This window comes from Lepidochelys kempii, chromosome 6 (assembly GCF_965140285.1).
Source record: "Lepidochelys kempii isolate rLepKem1 chromosome 6, rLepKem1.hap1, whole genome shotgun sequence".
NCBI lineage: Eukaryota > Metazoa > Chordata > Testudines > Cheloniidae > Lepidochelys > Lepidochelys kempii.
In genome coordinates, this window is record NC_136385.1 from 124,945,385 (window position 1) to 124,970,760 (window position 25,376).

The 25,376-nt window shown below is 42.1% G+C and overlaps 1 protein-coding gene across 4 annotated transcripts in view; it reads left to right on the plus strand.

The window, feature by feature from the left end:
* Positions 1–25,376, plus strand: part of DLGAP5 (DLG associated protein 5) — a 47,379-nt gene that overhangs the window by 12,506 nt on the left and 9,497 nt on the right. For 3 of the 4 annotated variants that reach the window (XM_073350056.2, XM_073350058.2, XM_073350059.2), the window contains 9 exons: positions 909–985; positions 13,235–13,536; positions 13,994–14,121; positions 14,218–14,341; positions 14,950–15,035; positions 16,329–16,489; positions 18,599–18,691; positions 21,800–22,022; positions 23,412–23,646. In XM_073350056.2, coding sequence (XP_073206157.1) covers positions 909–985; positions 13,235–13,536; positions 13,994–14,121; positions 14,218–14,341; positions 14,950–15,035; positions 16,329–16,489; positions 18,599–18,691; positions 21,800–22,022; positions 23,412–23,646 — 1,429 coding nt within the window. The remainder of the gene's footprint in view (positions 1–908; positions 986–13,234; positions 13,537–13,993; positions 14,122–14,217; positions 14,342–14,949; positions 15,036–16,328; positions 16,490–18,598; positions 18,692–21,799; positions 22,023–23,411; positions 23,647–25,376) is intronic. The other variant, XM_073350057.2, reaches the window with a different exon arrangement.

Sequence of the window (25,376 nt, forward strand, 5' to 3'; positions counted from 1 at the left end):
CAATATGCAAAAGTCAACATTAGAGAGAGTTGGGGGAAATACAGTAATATGGAAGTATTTATACCTTATGTTAATTAAAGGCTGGCACATCTGTGCTTTTTCTTATCTGGCTTAAAGTCCTGCTAGTTGGTTGTATCACCATTAAAATATTTATGTTATAAATTATCTCTGTCTAGTAACAGAAATCAAAAGAAATACATTGTCCGAGGTAGGGGCTGCTCTCCATCGGTGTTTGTATGTTGCCCAGAACAGTGGGACCCCAATCTTTGAGGCTCTGAGAGAGAAATGTTTAATAATGTTATCCCTTCTTGTCCTCAAGATAGCTGTCAGAATGTAACACTTTCTTTCACACTGCCCATTATGCATGGAAGTACCCCCTGAATTAAACAGGCCACTACCACTGTTGTGATCATATGGATGGCAAACATCAAGTAATCATGCATGACTTTTAATCCTAGTATGTCCACGTGGCAAGAGGAAAGTAAAACAAATTCTGGACTCAAAAATATTTGACAATGTCACTTCAATCTTTAAGGAAATACTGCAGTGTTTATTTTGAGTGTTCTGTCGTTTTATCTGGGGGAAGCTGGAATAGTATAATTCCTTAGATATTTCGGTATTAGCCCCATGGGGAGCTAAAAATCCTTTTAAAGACTAACATCTTGTGTTCTGGAGGGGGGGGAAAATTGATATCAGTTCTGAGTAGCATGGGTCTTGTCATGCTGCTAAATCCTAGAGCATCTTTTTGTATAAACAGTACAACTTTTCTTTAACTACTCCTTGTCTGTAACCACTGTGACATGCCATTATTTTTTTTGTTTTCATACTTCTATAATAATTTGAAACCTTCTGATGAAAGATGTTGTATAAATAAGCTATCTGTTTTAATTGGCATGGAATCTGTTCAGCCTTAGGTAACCAACAACAAAAAAAGTCAACAAGTAGAGGAAAACAGCAGAAAGAGGTCAAAGCTGAGAATGTAGAGGTATGTTACTTGATATTTGTAAATATGAAAATTGAACAAAGCGTATTAACAGATTCAGGAGTGTCTACGAGAAGCAACTGTACTACATAGGTGCTGTAGCTGAAATAGCAACCACTGCTTTGACTCATGTCTTCACTGGTCTGCTTGCAACTTGCAGGTTACTTTGTAACTACTGTTGCATTGCTTTTTAATTTTCTTATTAATATATTTAGTCTTAACTCTTCACATTGGGAAGTTTCAGAACTTTCTGCTTACAACCAGACTTTAAATATTCAATGTGAGCAATATTAATCCAATTTTAGTATTCTTCTTTAAAAGACCACTGCCCTTGCTACTCTGATCAGTTTGTTACCATAAATATTGTCTTGAGATGTATTTAAGTAGACATGGGAACTTTGTATGGAATAGGGTCTTTAGTGGGAAATATATATATATATATATATATATATATATATGCTTCCAAAACAGTTTCTCAGAATTGGTATATATAGTTTATAGTTTTGGGCCTTATGCTTTTATAGACGAGCACATGCACCCTTACATGAGCTTTATATGCACATCAGTAGTTTTTTAGGCAAGTTGGGTTGCATGCAAAAGTATTCTGCAAAAATCCTAGACTTGTGCATGCACATCAGGTGTTTTTGCATAGAATTTGTGAACAAAACTGCATGTATGCTTTTAAAACTAAATGGGCCTAATTTTTTGTTTTGGGCCAAGCCTATTAGGCTTTTTGGGAGTCTTAGTTAATATCTATTTGAGTGTCATACTGTTGTGTGGCTTTTAACTGGTATCTGCAAGATACTTGACTGAGATGGTTTTAAACGCATGTAGCTACAGAATTGGCATGTTCAGCTAGTTTTTATGTGATCAAATGTACAGTGTAATCATGCTTTTTCAAAAACTCATGGAATTCTGAAATGTTTTGGAGAAGTTGTCTGGTTCAGATACTCCTGTGCATTTTCAACACATCTGGCCAAATCCTTCTTGCTTAACCACGTGTAACCACAGTGACTTAGTTACTGGTCACCAACCCTAATTTAAATTAGTACAGAGGCATTTATCTGGAATATGCAGATATTCACTTTCTATATGCACACATAAAACTTCACTTGCTGCATCATAAGGAAACAGCATGCAGAGTGCCTTTTTTCTTAACTACCACTTCAAAATGTAGCATAATACTCCATTCCTCACTGAAGACTGTACTGAGAGTTAAGTAAAACTGTCTTTGAATTGAGTGAACAAGTGCCTGAACAAGCTTTTCATGCTTAGATCAGTGAACAGAATTTCAGAAGTTGGAAACAATCATCTTCAGATTGAGAGGAGCATCTCAAAAAACTGTCATCTTTCTGTGCCAAAAGCTTAACCCACTGAAAATGAGGACTAGAATAAGCCATCCTAACTATAACACACATTCTTTTTAGAGCTATTACTGCTCTCCTGCTGGTAATAGCTAACCTTAAGTGATCACTCTCGTTACAGTGTGTATGGTAACACCCATTGTTTCATGTTCTCTTTGTATATAAATCTCCCCACTGTATTTTCCACTGAATGCATCCGATGAAGTGAGCTGTAGCTCACGAAAACTTAAGCTCAAATAAATTGGTTAGTCTCTAAGGTGCCACAAGTCCTCCTGTTCTTTTTGCAAATACAGACTAACACGGCTGCTACTCTGAAACCATTCCTTTTAGGGTGGTTGCAGATGTGTATTCCACTCAGGTGTGCTGGAGAACTTTGCCTAGTGATACCTGTAGGGGCAGTACTCTAGCCCCTTAGCCCTTCCCTGGGTTATTTAAGGGTGGTGCCACCCAAATCCCCTCAGTTCCTTTTCACCACCTGCCACTGGAGTCGGAGCATTTGACATGGTAGTTTACCTCACTCTATCTGTTTTTTGGGGCCTTTATTGTATATAGGTTAGTTTAGTAGTACGCGTAGATTGAGTCATAGTAGGTAGGATAGATGGATAGGGTATGTCTACACAGCAAAGAGAAACCCATGCCTGGCCCATGCCAGTTGACTCCGGCTCTGGGGACTCAGGCTGCAGGGCTCTTTCACTGCTGGATAGACTTCTGGCTCGGGCTGAAGCCCGAACTCTGGGACCCTCCCACCCTGCAGGGCTCTAGGGTTTTTCTTTGCAGTGTAGACATACCCATAGTTTAACCCAAGGGTTAAACCTTGTCAGTCATGTGGGGTGTCTGTCCCCACTAGTTACCCCCACGCGCAGTGTTTGTTGTGCCTGGGAAAAGGGCACATCTAAAGAAGGGAGTTCATCTGCCAAGTCCTTTAAAAAGAGAACACTGGTGACAAGCTATTTGCATCTGAAGCGCAGCACCTTCTAGAGCAGGCCATGAGTCGTCCCCCCCCCAGTCCCCTTGGTACTAGGGATCTCCACAGACTGTCCAGCCTTGCGCTCTCATTCAGAGATGACATGTTGCTTCCAACACAGTCTGGTGCTTCACATAACAGAAAGGGGGTTCATTCACCTTCCTCTAGTCCTCCAAGGAAGAGGTTCAACAAGATGGACCGAGACCATTCCAGGACTCAGGGATTTCTCTTCGTCTTCTAAGAGGAGTGCTGGCTGGCACTATAATTCCTCCAGTACGCAGGTTGGAGCTGGGCTGTCTCACTGATTCCCAGCATCACAACGAGATGAGTTGGACACTGTACTACCATCTCCAGTATTGGCCGTGTCATCTGTTGAGTCCAATACCGATGATGTCAGTGTTGGCACTGATTGTACGCCATTGGCATACCAGGCGGTGTCAGACCTGCTCTGCCTTTCCTAGCCTGATTCCCCAATAATTCAAGAGCATTCGGCAGCCAGGGACGCTGCTTCTGCTGTGCCCTCAGCACCATGTGGTCTGATTGCAGAGATGTCTTGTTCGTCAGTACCGTATTCTACTCTGCCTAAGACTTGGAGTTCAGAGTTGCGGTCAACATCCTTTTTCTTAACAAGCAGACTACTGGTGCAGATGCTTTCTTCAGCACCGACTATGTCTTTGCTGCTGACCATATCTTTGGGATTGGTACCTGTGATGGGTTCCCCCCCTGGGGTGCTGCCTGGAACTGGGGTACCACTGAGCCTGCCTGACCCACCAGCTTGGGCTCCCTTTTCACCCTATAAGGGTGTGACAAGATGCAGACACGCTCCCGGTCTCACCAGCACACAGGTAGGGACACACCTAGCTGCAGCTACACACACAGATACTGAGATCAGCTCTGCATGGGAAGGCTCAGCTAAGACACCTCCCAGTTCCTAAGGTACGCACCCCCCCTTTGGAGGGTAAACCTAAAATTATACGGTCTTGCGCTGCACGAGGAACTGTACAGCATAAGCTCATAACATTCGCCCCCTCCCTCAATGTGGAGAGAGAGATGGCTTTCTGTCCCAAGTTATAATTTCCACACACCAGTTTTAGGCAAAACAAAAACAAGTTTATTAATTACAAAAGATAGATTTTAAGCGATTTATAAGTGATAGCAAACAGATCAAAGCAGATTACCTTAGTAAATAAACAAAACCACAAACTGAGCTTAACACCCTAGATAGGTAGGATATGAATTACCAAATTCTCACCCTGAGTGATAAACAGGCTAGTAGATTCTTAAGGTACAAGCTGCCTTGGCTTTCCCAGGTTTTCATACAAAGGCTAGCAATCCCTTAGCTGGGGACCATCACTTGCCCCTGTTCAGTCTTTATTCCTCAGGTGTTTCCAGGTGTGTTGTTGTAGGGGGAGTAAGGTACCATCATGATCTCATTGTCGTCCTTTTATATCATCTTCTCACTTGCTGGAAAGCTCTTTTGCTGTGACCTGTGTCAAACAGTTCCCATTGTGTAGTGCTATCTCTGAGAGGTTTCTATTGTATACAGTTCCTGGGGTAATCCTTGTGCTTGTGTGCATTTCCTCAACAAGCCATTAATATTGTTTGGCCTTTTTACTATTGTATTCAAAAGGCCGCGTGTGGGTGTTTTCAACCTCACAACATGTTTCAGTAACACATACATAACCAAACTTCAAAACTTCACATACAACAATAGCACATACAATCTGATGAGATATTACTGTCTAGCAGATCAAGACTTTTAGAATGATACCTCACAAGGAATATTTTTGTACAAAACATATCCTAATTACATGACGGTGAATATTGAGGTGCCAGGGTGTCGCAGTACCTCCCTCGTTTGCTTTAGTATTGTGTGGAATTGTGATGCCTCTCTTGGTACTGGAGGCACCAACTGCTCGTTCATCCTTGGTACTGATGCCATCTCCATACTGGTTTTTGGATGAGGAAGGTCATTTGCTTGCCCTGATGGGGATTGCTCCTCCTCTACCAGTGGACAACTTGCTGGTCTTGTCGAGACAGAGTTTGGGGACATCTTCCACTTCTCCCTCGCCTTTTGAAGCACTGTTCTCAGAAATCCTCAGGACCATCCTCAAATCACTGTCTGTATAGAGATTGGCACGGTTCTCGCAGTAGGGATAGGGGCCCCTGCCCTAGTACCTATTGGTCACCAATGCCTTATCCCTATTCCCAGTTGCCTCCTTGGAATCCTTAGTACAGTCCTTGGTCTGCCAAATCGTATTTTTTGATGCAGTACAAGGCAAGGTTGCCCATTCTGGCTGCCGTTTCTTGTCCTGAGTCACCTCTATTACATGCATAGTCTGAGTTCATTCCTCCTGACTGGTCCAGACTGATTCTCTCATACAGGAGCTTCTATTGGCCCTGCACTCTTCCTCATCCTCTCCAGGTGACTCTTCCTCACCTGTTCCTGAGATTTTAAGGATTTCCTGAGGTGTATGGCTTCTGCCTTGGGCATTCAGGCAGAGTTCATGCAGGAGAAGACACAAGTTGCTGGATATTCTCCAGGTGTCAACTCCAGGGATGGTGGCTCTCCAGGTAAACTAAGCCTTCTTGGAGTTTGTGAAGTCCTTGTTGAATACCCCATCTTCATTACCACCTACAGCAAAGCATTCTGAGAAGCACTATAATGTTCTCATGCAGGGATTCAACTGCTTCTGCTCCCATCAAGCCCCTAACTCTCTTATGGTAGCAGCAGTAAATGACCAATCATGACAGAGGAAATACGAATCCACCCCCAAGAACAAAGAATCTAAGAGGCTGGACTTGCCGGGGATGGAGGGTGAGAAACTTACAAGACTATAATTACATATGTGCATTGTAAATCAGCAGGCATTGTTATCTATGGACTTGTCTTCATAAATAGCAGCGCAGCTGCACTGGGGTGGCTGATCCGCTATAGCGCTTTAGTGAAGGTGCAGTTACTAGGCTGGCAGGAGAGCTTCTGGGGTGGGCTTAGTTAATCTGCCTGTTAGGGGGCTTATTCCTTCACCCACTTACTTCCCTGGTCCTTCTCGCACGAACAGAGAGCAACAATACCCGAAGTCCAAAGGTGCAAACAATTCAATGTTTATTGGGGTGAACTTCCAGCAAGCATGATTCCAGTTTCCTTTCTTAGTGTCCCCCTTCCCAGCTCTGACACCACAGAGCCTTACACCTGTGTCCCTGTTCCCATTCCTGCCCTTAGCCAAACATGATTCCAATTTCCCCACCCCCATTCCCTGTTCCCATTTCCCCCACCCGCATGCCCACCCTCCACCCCCCTACTTCCTGATTGACTGCAGACTATATAGTAAAACTTGAGTTCTGCTTTGCTATACCTTAACCAATCATGTTCCTGAAATTTAACTAACCAATCCTAACATATTGTAACATGATTATGTACCCAATTATATCCCACCACCTTAATTAGTTTACACCCAGCAAAATTAATTATACAGCAGACAGAAACAATCACAGAACCAGACAGAGACCATGCAAATAAACAATAGCAAAGTGGGAACTATAATGGCAAAACAGAAGTGAGGATTTCACATCCCGGCTATTGATAAATGAGTTCTTGCCAGACAGGATGCTATCAAACTAAGTTTCCTTTTACATTTTCTAGGCACTTCCCTTTCTCTGGAGGTGATAGGCACTATCAGGACAGGATTGTATTCCTAACAGCCCAATAGCACCTTATTTCAGTGTGACTAGTTTGGAATGTGAGGATGTGATCGTTCGCTTCCCAGCTTATGGCTGCCTCTGTTGCTTAGCCAAAGGCCTTAGCCTAAGAACAGGGTCTCAGACTGTCACAGAAAGAGAAGGCCCTTTCACCGGCAGACAGTGATTTTGATTCTTTTATACCTCTATAACTAGCCAAGTGATAAGAATACACCTAAATTCTTAAAGTACAGGCTTTTGCAGAGAGGCCTGAATATCTATATCCTAACACTGCCTCCCCGAGAGGCGATAGCTATGTTGATGGGAGAAGCTCTCCCTCTGACATAGCACGGTCTACACTGGGTGCTAGGCTGATATCACTGTCACTCAGGGGTGTGGATTTTTTACACCCCTGAGCGATGTAGTTTATACCTATATAAGTCTTTATGGTAGACCTGGCCTAGATATGACTTCATCAATTGAGACACTATCTCAAAATTCAAGCCAGAAACCTCCAGGGAAGAATTTAAGGTGTTTGTTGGAGAGGGCCATCTGGTGGCCAAAACTTCATTGAAAGTGGCCCTGGATATGGTGGACACCTCTTTTAGAATTACAGTAGAACCTCGGAGTTACGAGCACCAGAGTTATGAACTGACCAGTCAACCAAGCATCTCATTTGGAATGGCAGTATGCAATCAGGCAGCAGCAGAGACCAAAAGAAAGCAAATACAGTACAGTACTGTGTTAAATGTAAACTACTAAAAAAAATAGTAAAGGGAAAGCTTAAAAAATTTGGCAAGGTAAAGAAGCTGTTTCGGTGCTTATTTCATTTAAATTAAGATGATTAAAAGTAGCATTTTTCTTCTGCGTAGTAAAGTTTCAAAGCTGTATTAAGTCAATGTTAAGTTGTAAACTTTTAAAAGAACAACCATAACATTTTGTTCAGAGTTATGAACAACCTCCATTCCCGAGGTATTTGTAACTGAAGTTCTACTGTATGGCATCAGCTGTGACTATGAGAAGGGCCTTATGGTTGCAGAATTCTGGCATAGTTCCTGACGTTCAGTAGTGTATCAAGGACTTACCTTTCAATGGTCACATTTTGTTTTTGGAGAGAACTGATGAGACTTTACATTTTGTTTAAGGACTGCTGGGCCACTTCGTTTCCTAGGGGTTTAAACCCTGTCCAGAAGGAGGCATAATTACGGAAGTCAGCAGCAACAGTACTGCTCACAGCCATTTTTAAGGCAGTAATCTTTCCCTGTTAAGCAGCAGGACTCCTCTAGGAAAGGGCATAGATTGCAGAGGAGGAAGCCTTCTGTGTCTAATTTTAGCTAGCAAGCCCAGCACATTGTCCTCCATTGAGTAAGCAGCCATTTTGACTTTCAGGTCCAGGACAGCATTCCATTTGTGACTTCGGTGCCCGCATCTCTTCAGTTTGGGAATAGGTTGTCTTGCTTTTATGGTGGTGCTTGGGATACAGTAACCCCTGACAAATGCGTGCTAAGCACCTTCAGATTATGCCATTCAGTTCCTCTGCATCTCTCCTACCATGTCCCTCCTCAAGAACCCTTTTTGTGAGCCACTGTTTCTTCAGTTGGTCTAAATTCTACGTGCTTAGAGAGAGCTATAAAGGAGGTCCTGCTGCATCACTGGGAAAAGGGATTCTATTCCCAATATTTCCTGGTCCCCAAACCCAAAGGAGGGATGAGGCCAATTCTTGATCTCCACATCAAATACATCAAATACGTGTGATTCCGTATGGTCACTCTAGCAATGATCCTTTTTGCATTAACTCACAACTGGTTTGCTGCCCCAGATCTTCAAATGCTTATTTCCACGTAATGATTTTCTCAAGCTATAGGAAGTTTCTGAGACTTGTCACGGCAGGTCAACATCAGTATGCTGTGCTTCCACTTGGCCCGTCCTCAGCTCCTCGTGTTTTTGTCAAATGCATGGTGGTAGTGACTGCATACCTCAGGAAAAGAGCAATTCACACCTTTCCGTATCTGAACAATTGATTAGTGAGGGTCAAGTCAAGACAAGTCCTCTTGCATGTTCAGTTCACATTGTTACCCAGGCTTTTCAGAACCAAAGCAGTGGCAACTTAACTGTTTCACTCTAGGCGGTGTCAGGAATAAATCAATGGGAACACAGTGCTTCTGGATGATGAAAATTGATAAAATAAGTATGCTCTTATCTAAAACTACTATTTATTAAATTTAAGCACACAGACATAAGCAATAGGTTTAGAACATCTCAAATAATTACCTAGAATCTGAGATTGTCTACTGCTGACCTGCTGCTAATTACTCACTACACTCTCTTTCCTGCCAGGGAGTATGGCATCAGGAAAAAGTCTCTCGGGATAGCCTCAGAGAACTGTTCCAAAGTACACTCTATTGTCTTTTTATAACTAACCTTTATAAAACACACTGCTCATAGTAACCCCTACAGGTTCATCACCTCTCCTAACTTCAATAAACTACTTATTAACAAAACATTCCTAACAATCTTAGTCATAATAAGCTTCTGTATCAAAGGTGCCCAAACTCAATGTCTCCATCCACTTATTTTCTTTCAGTCTCAATTTGTTGACTCTTTTCTCCCCTCCCATTCTGGTTAGCAGAAACTGCATGCCTACAGCTAGTATTTGACCTTATCTCCAGTAGCATGGCTTGTCCAAATTAACCCTTAACGATGTGGTGGTCTATTTTATTAATTCAGGGTGGCTGAATGCACACAATATGGATGCAATTAGCTTGATCAAATTCTGAGGTAACATTCCCCTCAATTCCAGGGCAACAACAATGCACCTTTTCAATTATGTGAGTCTGATTTTAAATGAGGGGAGGTTAAACATTAATACCACTCAAAAAATCAAGTTCATTGGGGCCCTACTAGATTCTATAAGATCCAGGGCATTCCTACCAAATGAGCAATTCCAGGCAATTTGTTGCCTGTATCTGTCTCTCTGCTTTCACACTTCTACTGCCATCTAAGTGTGCCTGAAGTTAAGTCATATGGCTGCATGCACTTACATGGTCCACATGCAAGATTTCACATTCGTCCTCTTCAAACCTGGTGGAGGTTGGTCTGTTGCCCAAATTGTCAGGTATTGGATGGGCTGGTCCAAGTGCATCCAGTGGTTCTGAACTCCCTTCAGTGGTGGACAGTTCAATGCAAAGTATACCAAGGTGTTCTCTTTGCTTGTGTTCTCCCCACATCCCCTTAGAGAGGATCATAGTGACAGATGCTTCCACAATAGGTTGGGCAGCACATCTGGGGGAATTGAAGATACAAGGTTTATTGACAGAGCAGGAAGCATCTCTTCATATCAATGTTGTGGAGCTTCGGGGCATTTACAATGTATGCAAGATATTTCAAGTGCAGATTGTGTCACAGCAGTTCACGTACTCACTAACAACATCACCAGAATGAATTATGTGAACAAATGGAGGAAACCACTCCAATCAGCATCATCAGGAGATGATAAAGTTCTGGCAGTTCTGAATCAAAGAGAACATCATTTCCGCAGCTGCTCGTTTACCAGAGGCCCAGAATCGCTTGGTCAATCATCCAGCAGGAATTTCTCCGAGAATCGCAAATGGTATCTGAAGAGTGGTATACTGAGGACCATGGGATATTCCTGCTATTGACCTGATTGTGACAGACGACAAGAAGTGCAATCAAGTTGACCCTCGAGCAGGTCTCAGTCCAGATTCCTTAGCCAATATCTTTCACGTGAATTGGGGATCAGCATTGATGTATGCTTTCCCCTTGATCCCGCTCATTCCTCGGGTCATTCTCAAGCCAAGAATGGATCATGCCAGACTAATTCTTATAGCACCAGTTTGGCCAAAACAACGTTGGTTTTCTAACCTCCTCAGTCTTTGTCCACCCATTCCTCTTCCTTGTTGACCCAATCTATTGACTCAGTTCTGTGGTCAGATTTCACAGTCTGCCCCCAGCATGAATACTAGTATGGTTAGATAAAGAAAACTGCTCAACAGATTCTGCTTAGCAGTAGAAAGCCCTCCACTAGGGCCTATCTATTTGGAAAAGTGGAAACATTTTCCCATTTGATGCCTAGGCCGGGGGATTCCACTGATGCAATCCTGCATTCAGGACGTCCTGGAGTACCTGTTACACCTTCAGTCCTCTGGTCTGTATCTCAGTTTGTTGAGGGTCCATGTGACAGTGATTTCAGCATTTCATCCTGAAATCCAAGGACAATCAGTTTCCTTGAACTCCATAGTAGTCAGATTTCTGAAAGGGGTCTCTTGTCTCTTTCTACCAGAGAAGAAAGTGAGACTTAATACTGTGTTAGCCCACTTATGGGTTCTCCCTTGGCAACTTGTTCTCTGTCTCTCCTAGGCAGAAAGACAGGGTTTCTTGCAGCCATAACTTCTGCGAGAAGAGTTAGTGAGCTGTAGGGCCCTGATGGCAGACCCTCTATATACTCAGTTTTTCAAGGACAAGATTGCCTTGACACCTCATCCTAAATTTTTAGTCTCGGGGTGTCACTATTTCATCTTAACCAGCATGTTTACTTACCCATATTTTTTCCAAAATCTCATTCCAATGCTAATGAACAGTGTCTTCATTCCTTGGATGTGAGACAATGCATGGCATTTACTTGGAAAGAACTAAACCATTTTGTTTCCTTGTCTTTTTATTTCCTTTGCGGATTGCAAAAGGGTCAAGCGCTCTCTATGCTGGCAATTCCAAGGCGGATAACATCCCATGTTACAACCGCTTGTTATGGGATAGCTCAGACCCCGCCTCTGCAGAGATTGAGCCCATTTGACAAGGTCCCAAGTGACATGGATCGCATTTCTCAGTGACATTTCAATATTGAATATTTGCAGGGATGCTACATGGTCTTCCATACATATTTTTACCAAGCATTATGCTGTTACATCTGCGTTCAGACCAGACATGAATTTTGGGAAGGCAGTCTTGTTGTTGCTCTTTAAGGAGACTTCAAGCCCCACTTCCTTCTGATACTGCTTGTGAGTTACCCAAGTGGAATACATGTCTGCAACCACTCAGAAAAGAAAAGATTGTTACTTACCTGTACTGTAATTGTTGTTTGAGATATGGGTGCAGACTTGTATTCCCCGATTCACCCTCAGTCCCCTGTGCCTCAGAGTCTCAGTTCTTGACATTCAATATGAAGGAAGTGACGGGGAGCAGGGCAGCACTGCCCTTAAATAACCTGGAGAGGGGCCACAGTCGTGAGCACCATCCCTTTGGGTACTGCTAGGCAAAGTTCTCTAGCTTTGGTGCACTTGGCATGCACATACCTGAGTGGAATACACATCTTCATCCACATCTTAAAGAACAACAGTTGCAGCACAGATAAGTAACAGTCTTTCAGTATTCCAGTGCTATAATTTAGGATGGAGGCCTTCATTCTGTCTATTGCTTGGCTAATGTGCCTAAGTATTGGAAGTACACTCACCCTGTAACATCCCCAATATCTAGGTAGAACAGGCAAGCTGAGGATGAAATGTAAGTCTCAAACTCAAAGCAAGGGAATTCAGCTATCTTAAATAAGACTTAAGGAGGATTAGATCTAAATTTAATCTTCTAGAGCAGTGGTTCTCAACCTTTCCACACTACTGTACCCCTTTCAGGTCTGATCTGTCTTGTGTACCCCAAGTTTTATCTCACTTAAAAACTACTTGCTGAGAAAGTCAGACCTAAAAATACAAAAATGTCTCAGCACACTATTACTGAAAAATTGCTTACTTTCTCATTTTTACCATATACTTATAAAATAAATCAATTGGAATATAAATATAGTACTTACATTTCAGTGTATAGTTTATAGAGCAGTATAAACATTTAATTGTATGAAATTTTAGTTTGTATTGACTTCACTAGTGCTTTTTATGTAGCCTGTTGTAAAACTAGGCAAATATGTAGATTAGTTGATGTACCCCTTGGAAGACCTCTGTGTACCCCCAGGGATACGTTTACCCCTGCTTGAGAACCACCTGATAGAATTTCTTTCCACAAATTATCTTGATTTATGGATGACTCCAACTACTGGTCACTTCTTTTAACGTAAGTATTTGTCCCAAAAATGTGTTCTGTATTGTTATCTAATGACTAAAGTCCTGTAGTACTTGCAATAATATGGACTAAAGTTGAAATAGAAGTGACAATAATCTCTCCTTTATTTCTACTATAAGAACTGGTTTAAATGTTTGTTTTGTCTACCTTGTGCTGTTACAGGCACATAAACATGAAGTGGAAGGAAATACTTTAATGGATCAACTAACTGAAGTCTCTGTCAGTAACTCTAAAAATCCAACATCAGAAGTCCATCAGGAAGAGACCCTGCTGGAAAAGGAAAACATATCAGTGACACACATTCCGGTTCCATTGAGACAGAGAACACGTTCTTTTGCTCCTCAGAACTTTGTGTTTCAGCCCCTAGATGGTTTAACAACTTATAAAGTTACACCCATGACTCCTTCCAGGGCAAATGCATTTTTGACCCCCTGTCTCTCCTGGAGCCCTATGAAAATTGAAGCGTAAGAATTCCCTCTTCTAACAACTTTGCTTCCATTACAACTTAGACCTTGGTGATGAAAAAGGATTCAGATTGCAATGTCAATTCTGCTGTGGAAATCTGTCTAATGTTAAACTGTAACAGTATGTCAGCTGAAGGAGATCTGACATTTAATGAAATGCTTTCTGATCACTACCCGCCAAGCCTATATTTGACTGTGTAGTGGTAAAGGAAACCATGGTCTATAATCCTGTACCTTTAGAAGTAGAGCTCTCTGCAGTCTCTTGATATATGCTATGAAATACACACTTGTTGCTTTTTAGTAAAAATAGTTTGAATTCTCAAGGCACAAATGTTTAACATTTAGATTTGATTAACTGTACTTAAAAATGCCTTGTTCCTGTAATGTAGTATATTATTGGCCATGTTAGCCAATTTTAAGGCATGCCAAGTAACTTTCTAACTTTTCTGTTCCTTAGTAATATTTCTAAAGAAGAATCAAGAAAAGAGTGTTTGTTTAAAAGTCAAGTTTCACCTGCTCAGGAAGGGACTGATAAAAGCTCTCAAGAACAGCAAATTGGTACACATTCACTGAAAGTGAAGGATGGTATAGTATTGTGATTCACATTTAATGTAATCTTCTCTTCCTTGTTTGGCAAATGCAGTGTCCTGGTGATCAAATATCCTTCATATGTTTTTTCAGAATGTGTTTCAACCAAGACGCAAGATGCTATGCAGAGTTCAAATGAAACTATTCCAGTGTCTGCAGATATCCCAGCAATTGAAACCAAAGGAGGAGAAACCGATCATGATGTACCCTATTTCAGGTTTGTGTTAAGATTAGCGTCCTACTTAGCTAACAAGACTTCAGAGCAGAGCACTAAAAACTAGAATATCCATAAAACACAAACTCTAAGTCACTTTAAACTCTAATAACACAAATAGTAAGAGGTTTTCATGGTAGTTGGATAATCTGAGTCATGTTTAACTCTCATACTGGCCTTTCCTAGAGTTCTTAAATCCAGTGACAAACCATCTCTTAAATGTTAATTTTTAATAGATCAGTGTCTTCATCTTTCTATATGTACCAAGCAAATATTAATTACTATTCTCTTTGTGCTTTGTTTGTATTCTATACATATTGAATAAAAACAGTTTAAAGTGATGAAGACGAATGCCTTCTTAACCCTAGGAGAGCGAGCTGAGAAAGTTCCTCTTTTTATCAGTCTCCAAGACTGGCTGCTTAGAATATACGAGCAAGCTATAAAGCCTATCAAACCATTCCTAGAGCAGAAAGAAGAAATCTTTCCCTCCTAGTAAGAGACTAAGAGATAACACCAGCAGCTGCAAAAGTACTAATGGCAGTTAGGGAGAATCAATTTTACTCTAAAATATAACAGAGGTTGGGTATCTCACTTTTTTCTTTTCTTTTTAGAAACGTTCTTGCCTCTGAGACTGAGAGGCTGATGTCACACTGTCTCCAGTGGGATGGAAAGTTTGACCTGGACATACCAGAGGATGGTAAGAGAACAAACACGTAGTAGGGCACAGAATGGGTTTCATCCCAACCCCATATTGTCTGATCACTGGGGGCGGGGGGAAAAAGCATAATTTATTTTGATTGTATGGGCCAAATTGCATTGGTTGGGACACATGAAAAAACTGTATTTGGCAAAGTTTAGAGTTTATCCAGAATATTTTTAAATGTTAACATTAAAGCTCACAGAGTGTCAGAGTTTCAGGCTAGAAGGGACCACTGGGTAATCTAGTGTCACCTCTTGTATAACACAGGCCACCAACCCTACCTAGCACCCGCACATTAACCCAACAACCGAAATGAGACCAAAGTCTTACAATCCACAGGACACTAGATTATTATGAGCCACAGGCAGAGACTAGGAGGGACTGAGGTACACCAGTGACCGAGGCCCCCACAATTGCAGGAAAATGATTAAGTGACATACACCCAGATAATCCTGGCAAGTGACCTGCACCCACATGCTGCAGAGGAAGGTGAAAAAACCCCAAGATCTCTGCCAATCTGACGTGGGGGGAAATTCCTTCCCAACCCCCACATATAGTGATTAGTTACAGCATGAGCATTTAAGTCAGAACCAGCAGACCAAGCACCTGAGAGAGAGTGTACTTGGTGCCACCTCAGAGCTCTGGCCACCCCTCAGCGTCCCATCTCCAGCCATGGCCATCTCCTGATGCTTCAGAGGAAGGAGATAAATAAAAACTCTCCCAGAATAGCTGGGGGGCGGGGGAAATCCCTTCCTGCCCCCTTCTGGTGGCCAGCTGAAACCCTGGAGCATGAGATTTAGGATGTAGCTTGCTGACACTAACAAAGTAAATGGAGTTGTACACCAAAACAACTTGTCATTTTCAAACTTTGCCCATTCTGTGCTTTTTTGGGTGACTTTTACAAAAAATAATAATAAAAATGCATGGAACATAGCCAAACTATATAATAGCTTTTAAACCAAATTTAAGACTTAACATAGAGTAACTGTTCTTGTCTGGGGAATATGAGTCCAATGCCATAGTCAGACCTCCTCTTTAAAGATCTCTGGAGGTTGTGCTACTTCTAAAAGTATCTAGCATGCCTAGAAGGGTTGCATATGGTGGTTGGCTGCTGCTCCATATGAGCTGTTTTGAAACATTGCTCTGGATGCAGTGAATCTGAAGTCAGGTTATACAGGAAGCGAATTCTGGCACTCTACACTATTAGACATAAATAGATTAAACCAAAATAATTGTAGAATGAAGTGTTCTTTTAATGTGTATCTTCAACTGTTAACTTTTTACCATCAGCAAAAGATCTCATTCGGACAACAGTTGGTCAAACGAGACTGCTCATAGCAGAGAGGTTTAAACAGTTTGAAGGACTGGTGGATAACTGTGAATTTAAATGGGGTGATAAGGCGACGACATGCACAGATCTGGATGGATTTTGGGATATGGTTAGTTTTCAGGTATGCACTTAAAATGTTAAACTACAACAAAACACAGAACCTCTACGGAATTCATGTGAAACTTCTTCCAATCCACTGTGTTCATTTTATGGAGGCTGCATTTGTAGATTTTCAGACCCTAATATATTGTATCTTGTGTACACAAAACAAAATTATAGGTGCTGGTTTAGTAGTCTAATGGTAACCTGTACACTGTAACAGAGCTGTGTATGATCCCAAGGTGGGAGTACTGCAGAAGCTAAACAACTTGCCCTGTTTTGAGAGTAGTGGGGAAGAACATCTACAGACCCCCTTCTGTGTGTTTCAGAGAGCAGTAGTGAAATGCATTTGAGCCTGGGGGAAATGAGCCTTTCCTAAACTGGAATTTATTAGTGCCTCTTGTGTCCTTTTTTTAAAAATCAAAAGGCAAAAATGTATTTAGCTTGCAATTATCACCCAAGGGAACCAGAGTTTGTCCTTGGATTTTCTCAGGGAAGTGGGTGGGTCTGCCTCCTGGAAAGTCACAGGCACTTGGGAAGAAACCTTTGGTTAATGCAGCCAACTTTGTATATGCTGAAAGAATGGAATATGCTGCTACACGCCTATTCGGTTGCTGGAAAGGCATCAGAAAACCTTTACCTAGGAGGAAGCATGACCGTGCTGTGGAGACAAACTTGGCATAAAAAAATCCCCCAGTTCTGCCCAGTTCTCCCTCACTACTCAGTCACTTGCACATGCTGCAAGTGAGAGGTGGGAGGAGAACTGGTGGAATCGGATGCACGTTACCGCAGAGAACCAGTTCACCAGGGACGGACCAAGTGTTGTAACTCCAGACTGACGGGACAGCAAACTCCTTATCACAGTCAAAGACAAGCCAGGGAGATGGTACTATTGTAGTACAAATTTATGTCTATAGTCTCAGGCTGTCAAGAGCAGGGACTGAACAGGCTAGGAAAAGGAATCTAGGAAAGGAGGCAGAGGTATAGCAAATCTTGCGACAACTCTACACTAAAAATGTTTTCTACCTAGGAGAGAGCCTGCACTTCTGGGTGTTCCCATTGTAGGTACTGTTGCACAATAATGTGTTCCACATAGCCCTTAAACCTAACGATTTCTAAGAAAATTTCTATGACACAACTTAATTTCTCACTCTTGATTTCTAATTCAGCATGTGAACAGTAGACTGGAAGCAGACTACTTTAATTCTAGGTGCTGGATTTCCTGAAGGTGATCCAATGTTTCCTTTCATTGGATCATCCAGTGTGGCAAGGGCTGTTTTGAATAAACCCAAGTGTCTTTGAATCTAATATGTGTATATTAGTGTTGGTCACATCAGCTATGTTAACTGGGAGCCAGCGATTCATTTCTCCCACTAGAATCTGTTGGTAGTTCTATATTTAATTGGAAAAGGTACAGAAAAGGACAACAAAAATGATTATGGGTATGGAACAGCTTCCATATGAGGAGAGATTAAAAAAACTGGGACTTTTCAGCTTGGAAAAAAAAAGGCTAAGGGCAGATATGATAGAGGGCTATAAAATCATGACTGGTGTGGAGAAAGTAAATAAGTGTTGTTTACTCCTTCTCATAATACATGAACTAGGGGTCACCAAATGAAATTAATAGGCAGGCAGCACGTTCAAAGCAAACAAAAGGAAGCATTTCTTCACACAACACACAATCAACCTGTGGAACTCCTTGCCAGAGGATGTTGTGAAGGCCAAGACTATAACAGAGTTAAAAAAAAAAAAAACTAGATATATTCATGGAGGATAGGTCCATCAGTGGCTATTAGCGAGGATGAGAAGGGATGGTGTCCCTGGCCTTTGTTTGCCAGAAGCTGGGAATGGGTGACAGGGGACGGATCACTTGATGATTACCTGTTCTGTTCATTCCCTCTGAAGCACCTGGCATTGGCCACTGTTGGAAGACAGGATACTGGGCTAGATGGACCTTTGGTCTGACCCTGTATGTCCATTCTTATGTTCTTAATGTAAAGGTACCTAAATACACAATAAACCGCCTGTTTCATGCTTAAAGAACATTTGATTGAAATAAGTTACACTAGATTTACAGCTGCATATCTCAACCATAACCTAGTTCTGCAATGTTTTCTTGGATCTTCATCAGGTAGAAGATGTGAATAAAAAATTTGATAACCTTAGTAAACTTCAAGAGAATGGTTGGCAGCCAGTTAACATCCCAAGCAAAAGAGCCATCAAGGTATGTGCGACTCCTAAAAGTCTGCTCTAAGACTTAACATGTAAGAGTTTTGAACAGTTCTAAATAACTGGTAGAATTTTTATAGTATAAGGGTACTATACCTCCTGAAGCCCTGCTCATCCAGTTTTTCCTCTCTAAATACAACCAGTAACATTACAGAACTTTCAAAAAACAATCTTCACCCTTCCCCCACCCCAATTAATTGAATAAGCCACACCCCTGAGCGACATAAATTACACAGACTTAAGTGCTTGTGTGGACAGTGCTATGTCAGGGAAACCAGATGTTGGTCCAGTTGTGCTGGCAGGACATGAGGCAGTGTTTCCCTACTTGACCCAGTTATGGGACTCTCCGCCACTGCTAGGGCCCTGAGCTGACACCTGGTGGAGTAGGGTGGGACTGGGTACCCCTACGCCCTGCCACTGTCCCACACATAGGGCTGGCTGCATACTCACCCTAGGCCAGAGGGCCTGCATCGGAACTCAGAGATTGCTGCGTGATTGCTTGCCCCAGCCAGGAGGCTGAGAGCTACAGACTGTTTGTTTGCTCTGCTCCACCCAGAGGGCCAGAGCTCAGAAACAGCTGTTGTTGTTTGCCCCAGCCAGGAGGCTGAGGGCCATAAACTATTGACTACTCCGTCCACACTCAAAGAGCCAGAGCCCAGACCTACTGCTGTTTGCCCCTGCCAGAAGGGGGTGCCACAGACCCTGAGGGGGAAAGCGGCTGCAAAGCCACAAACTTCAAGTGTAGTAGCTCAGTTGTGGTCTAGAGAGAGGACTCTGTCGGTGTAATATTAACTCAGTTTGATTTTTCAGGTGAGGTCTTTGCAGTCATGCCAGTGGCAAAACTAGGAAGTAATGGGTGACTTTGCTAAACTGTAAATAAACTGCTAAACTGTAATAAAGGGGAGTAAACGTAGGACAGTTCCACTATTGGGGTTAGAATACTTTTGATTTTTTGGGTATGAACAGTCTGACACGCTCCAAAAACATAACTGTTAAAGTATTTAATACAGTCTGCCAAGTGGAAGGTAGGTAATTGCTTCCAGTGACTCATTGGACTAACAGTCAGGGCTGTGTGCGTTCCACAGTTTGGCTGTAGAATCCATTCTTTGCTGCAGAACTATGCACCAGAATATAAGCTTCAATTAAAAAAAAATGGTTGGACCCTTGTGGTTAGGAAGAGAAACTTTTATAGGTAAGCTAGTAGCATCCCTTTTGCTGTAGTCCATGATGTCCTGCATCTCTATCTCCTGGCCACTAGGAGTCTCTGCAGCCCACTGCTTACAAGGACATGAGCAAAAGAAACCCTGATTGCCATCAGCAAGGTGTCAGAAAAAGTTTTGAATTATAGGCTTTTACTTCAACACTCCTTGAAAAGAAATTGCTCTGCTCTTTTTGTCCATTCCCCAAACCCAGAAATAGTTGAATGATGGTACAAGAGATCATGGACATGAACAGGGATGACCTCTCCAGAAATTAGCAAAAAGAAAAGGAGTACTTGTGGTACCTTAGAGACTAACCAATTTATCTGAGCATGAGCTTTCGTGAGCTGCAGCTCACTTCATCGGATGCATAACTGGGAATTGGTCCTGCTTTGAGCAGGGGGTTGGACTAGATGACCTTCTGGGGTCCCTTCCAACCTTGATATTCTATGATTCTATGATTCATACCGTGGAAACTGCAGCAGACTTTATATACACACAGAGATCATGAAACAATACCTCCTCCCACCCCACTGTCCTGCTGGTAATAGCTTATCTAAAGTGATCATCAAGTTGGGCCATTTCCAGCACAAATCCAGGTTTTCTCACCCTCCACCCCCCCACACACAAACTCACTCTCCTGCTGGTAATAGCTCATCCAAAGTGACAACTCTCTACACAATGTGCATGATAATCAAGGTGGGCCATTTCCTGCACAAATCCAGGTTCTCTCACCCCCCTCCAAAAAACACACACACAAACTCACTATCCTGCTGGTAATAGCTCATCCAAAGTGACCACTCTCCCTACAATGTACATGGTAATCAAGGTGGGCCATGTCCAGCACAAATCCAGGCTTTCTCACCCCCCCCCCTTTTTTCCTACCCCCGCAGACGTTCTGGTTAAACTTGGATTTAAACTTGGAGAGTGGTCAGTTTGGATGAGCTATTGCCAGCAGGAGAGTGAGTTTGTGTGTGTGTGTCCCCGGAAAAAAAAGGGGGGGCGGTGAGAGAGCCTGGATTTGTGCTGGACATGGCCCACCTTGATTACCATGCACATTGTAGGGAGAGTGGTCACTTTGGATGAGCTTTCTCACACACACCCCTTTTTTTTTTTCCGGGGAGACACACACACACAAACTCACTCTCCTGCTGGCAATAGCTCATCCAAACTGACCACTCTCCAAGTTTAAATCCAAGTTTAACCAGAACGTCTGTGGGGGGTAGGAAAAAAAGGGGGGGGTGAGAGAGCCTGGATTTGTGCTGGACATGGCCCACCTTGATTACTATGCACATTGTAGGGAAAGTGGTCACTTTGGATGAGCTATTACCAGCAGGAGAGTGAGTTTGTGTGTGTATGGGGGTGAGGGGGGGTGAGAACCTGGATTTGTGCAGGAAATGGCCCACCTTGATTATCATGCACATTGTGTAGAGAGTTGTCACTTTGGATGGGCTATTACCAGCAGGAGAGTGAGTTTGTGTGTGGGGGGTGGAGGGTGAGAAAACCTGGATTTGTGCTGGAAATGGCCCAACTTGATGATCACTTTAGATAAGCTATTACCAGCAGGACAGTGGGGTGGGAGGAGGTATTGTTTCATGATCTCTGTGTGTATATAAAGTCTGCTGCAGTTTCCACGGTATGCATCCGATGAAGTGAGCTGTAGCTCACGAAAGCTCATGCTCAAATAAATTGGTTAGTCTCTAAGGTGCCACAAGTACTCCTTTTCTTTTTGCGAATACAGACTAACACAGCTGTTACTCTGAATCCAGAAATTAGATTTCTCATAACCATCTTTGTATGGGCACTATTTACAGTGGCCAGCAGCCCCGAAGATGTTCTTGCATAACTGCTTTTTGTCTCTAAGCTTTAAGATGCGATAGAGATTCTCTTTCTACAACTTTCAGAAGAAAGCTGTCCCAAGTGGGATATCTAAGCTGAAACAAGGGGCTGCTGGAAGAACTGCTGCCCGAAACCGTATTGCTGCCATAAGAGCAGCCATGAAAGAGAAAATGAAGCAGGGAGAGACAGCAGCTGACTTTGCAGCCCAAGAGATGCCAAAAGAAGAAGAAAAGGTGGTGTTTGAGGCAGGATTTTTCAGAATTGAAAGTCCTCTCAAATCTTTTCCAGGTCGGTGAAGTTCATTCCTATTACTGTGATCCGATACTGCTGGTGGGACTTCCTCCCCCTGTGCTCCAGTTTGAACTTTGTGGATTATATTTGATGCTGTTGTCTCACTTCAGTGTCAGGTGGAATGGTATTTCACCTTTGTGTAAGTTCATTACACAAAGAACTGAAGGCAGTTGTTTTGCATGGATGAAGTTATTTGAATGAATTCACTCAATTGAGATGTCTACTGAAGTAAATCAGGCAGTAATGTGACAATGTTTTGTATACAATTTTCAGCACCTGGTTAACTACAAAGCTTTATGTTGAGTATTCTTGCTTTACTCACATGACTAAACAGCCTCTAGATCTCTGTAAATAGGTTCTGCCCTTTGTTACTGTGCTAGACACATAGTTAAGAGAGCAAAGGAGTACACAAGATCTTTCTTCTACTGCAATCTAATTATGAAATCCTTTTTCTCAATAGCCTTGTTCCCAGTTGGCTCTGAGCCATTAGGAGCGGTGTTCAGCTTCTTTTCTCTATCATCTTTCCAGGTGTTCAGTCTGATTCTAAGAGTGTGTTCTCAACTCCTGTTGTTCTTGGGTATAGATTTATCTTCCCAAAAGTAGCAGAATTCTTTTAATGCACGTGACTAATACCTTGAGGTCTTTGAATTAAAAGGATTCAGCAACATTGGCTTTAAATGCCAAGATGGTGTCCACTAACAAATCTGAATCTGTCAGTTGAAACAAGGTGAGTAAGAGATACTCTGTCACTGGACCTACTTCTATTGGTGAGAAAGACAAACTGTCAGGTTTACACAGAGCTCCTCTTCAGGTCTGGGACATGTACTCAGAGTGTCACAGGGAAATACAAGGTGGAACAGATTTTTTAGCATAAGTAGTTAACACATCAAGGGACCATTCATGGTGAAGTGGCCCTTTAGCACCTCTCCAGTCATAGGTGGGGAAAGGTGTGGGGAGGCTGGGGCAGGGGTTTAAATTGGTTACAGATTGCTGTAATAAGCCAGAAATCCAGTGTCTATGTTCAGTCCATGATTTTTAGTATCTAGCAAAGTTACAAATTTAAGGTCCCAGGCTTATCTTTTGATGGAGGTGTCCTGAAAGGAAACCTGCACAAGGACTGAGAGGTCCAATACAGTGATCGCTTTTTGAAAATTATTCGCCCATGGGTGATAGTGACCTATTCACGCTTGTCACCTTTGTTCGTATTCTACCTGGTAGATTCACAATAAATTATTCTTAACTTGCCATCTGAATAAACCACTTAACTTCAACCAATTGAAAAAATAGCAAATTAGAAAGTGTTTCTAATCAGAATCTTGGTCACTGAATTTGTCCCATCCTATAGAAACATGTCCTATCTAATGAAACTTTAAACACATTTTTCAGCTTTGCCTTCCAAAACACCTGGTAGATCTTCCCAACGGATTTCTAAACAACTGACAACTCCAGGATCAGCTAGTAGAACTTTGCTCCAAAGCAGACTTGCCATTCTCTGCAGCTCTGAGGACGCTGTTGCAAAACAGACTCCACCAGCAGCCAGTGGCTTTCATGTTCCAGAAAATCCTAACGGGCTACAGGCTCCTACTAGAAAAACTCTGTTTGGCAGCACACTGGAACAAAGGTAGACACTTGAATACAGCTTCATTCTAACTTCAGTTGCTGCAGAAGTTACTAGTTAACTTTTACATGAGAAAATTTAGACTCCCTCTCAGCACATACAGTTGTCAATATTAATGTTTGCTAAATCTTACCATTAATTCTGCCTGGGTAAAAGATGTCAAGTCCTTGTTTTCCTCCCTCCACTGACCTAAAAAGGCTTTGCATCTCAAACATAATTTCATTGTGCATAAGTAGACATTTAATTTCTGTCCAGAAAATGAGTTGTGTAGTGAGTAGTGACCATGACGGTAGGAGGGAGAACAGCATAATAAAGACAATGGATTTCAAGAAGGCACACTTTAGCAAACTCAGAGAGTTGGTAGGTAAAATCCAATGGGAAGCAAGTCTAAGGGGAAAAACAATTGAAGACAGTTGGCAGTTTTTCAAAGAGACATTATTATGGGCACAAAAGCAAACTATCCCACTGCATAGGAAAGATAGGAAGCCTGGCAAGAGACCACCCTGGCTTAACCAAGAGATCTTCAATGATCAAAAACTCAAAAAAGAGTCCTACAAAAAGTGGAAACTTGGTCAAATTACAAAAAATGAATACAAACAAATAACACAAGTATGTAGGGACAAAATTAGAAAAGCTAAGGCACAAAATGAGATCAAACTAGATAGGAACATAAAAGGAAACAAGAAAACATTTTGCAAATACATTAGAAGCAAGAGGAAGGCCAATGAGAGAGTAGGCCCATTACTCAATCAGGGAGGAGAGACAATAACAGAAAATGTGAGAATGGCAGAGGTACTTAATGACTTCTTTGTTTCGGTTTTCACCAAGAAGGTTGGTGGCAATTGGATGTCTAACATAGTGAATGCCAGTGAAAATGAAGTAGGATCAGAGCCTAAAATAGGGAAAGAACAAATTAAAAATTACTTAGACAAGTTAAATGTCTTCAAATCACCAGGCACTGATTAAATGCATCCTAGAATACTCAAGGAGCTGACTGAGGAGATATGAGCCATTAGCAATCATCTTTGAAAAGTCACAATAGGAAAAGGACAAATATGGTGCCCATCTATAAAAAGGGAAATAAGGACAACCTGGGGAATTAGACCAGTCAGCTTAACTTCTGTACCCAGAAAGATAATGTTTGCAAATAGATTGCTTAATTTGCTCCACCTAGAAGATAATAAGGTGATAAATAACAGCATGGATTTGTCAAGAACAAATCATGTCAAAGCAACCTGATCGCTTTCTTTGACAGGGTAACAAGCCTTGTGGATGGGGGGAAGGGGTAGATATGATATATCTTGACTTTCATAAGACTTTTGATACCATCTTGCATGACCTTCTCATAAATAAACTAGGGAAATACAACCCAGATGGAGCTACTATAAGGCGGGTGCATAACTGGTTGGAAAACTGTTCCCAGAGAGTAGTTATCAGTGGTTCACAATCATGGTGGAAGTGCATGATGAGTGGGGTCCTACAGGGATCGGTTCTGGGTCCGGTTCTGTTCAATAGCTTCATCAGTGATTTAGATAATGGCATGGAGAGTACATTTATAAAGTTTGTGGACGATACCAAGCTGGGAGGGGTTTCAAGTGTTTCGGAGAATAGGATTAAAATTCAAAATGATCTGGACAAATTGGAAAAATGGTCTGAAGTAAATAGGATGAAACTCAATAAGGACAAATACAAAATACTCCACTTAGGAAGGAGCAATCAGTTGCACACATGCA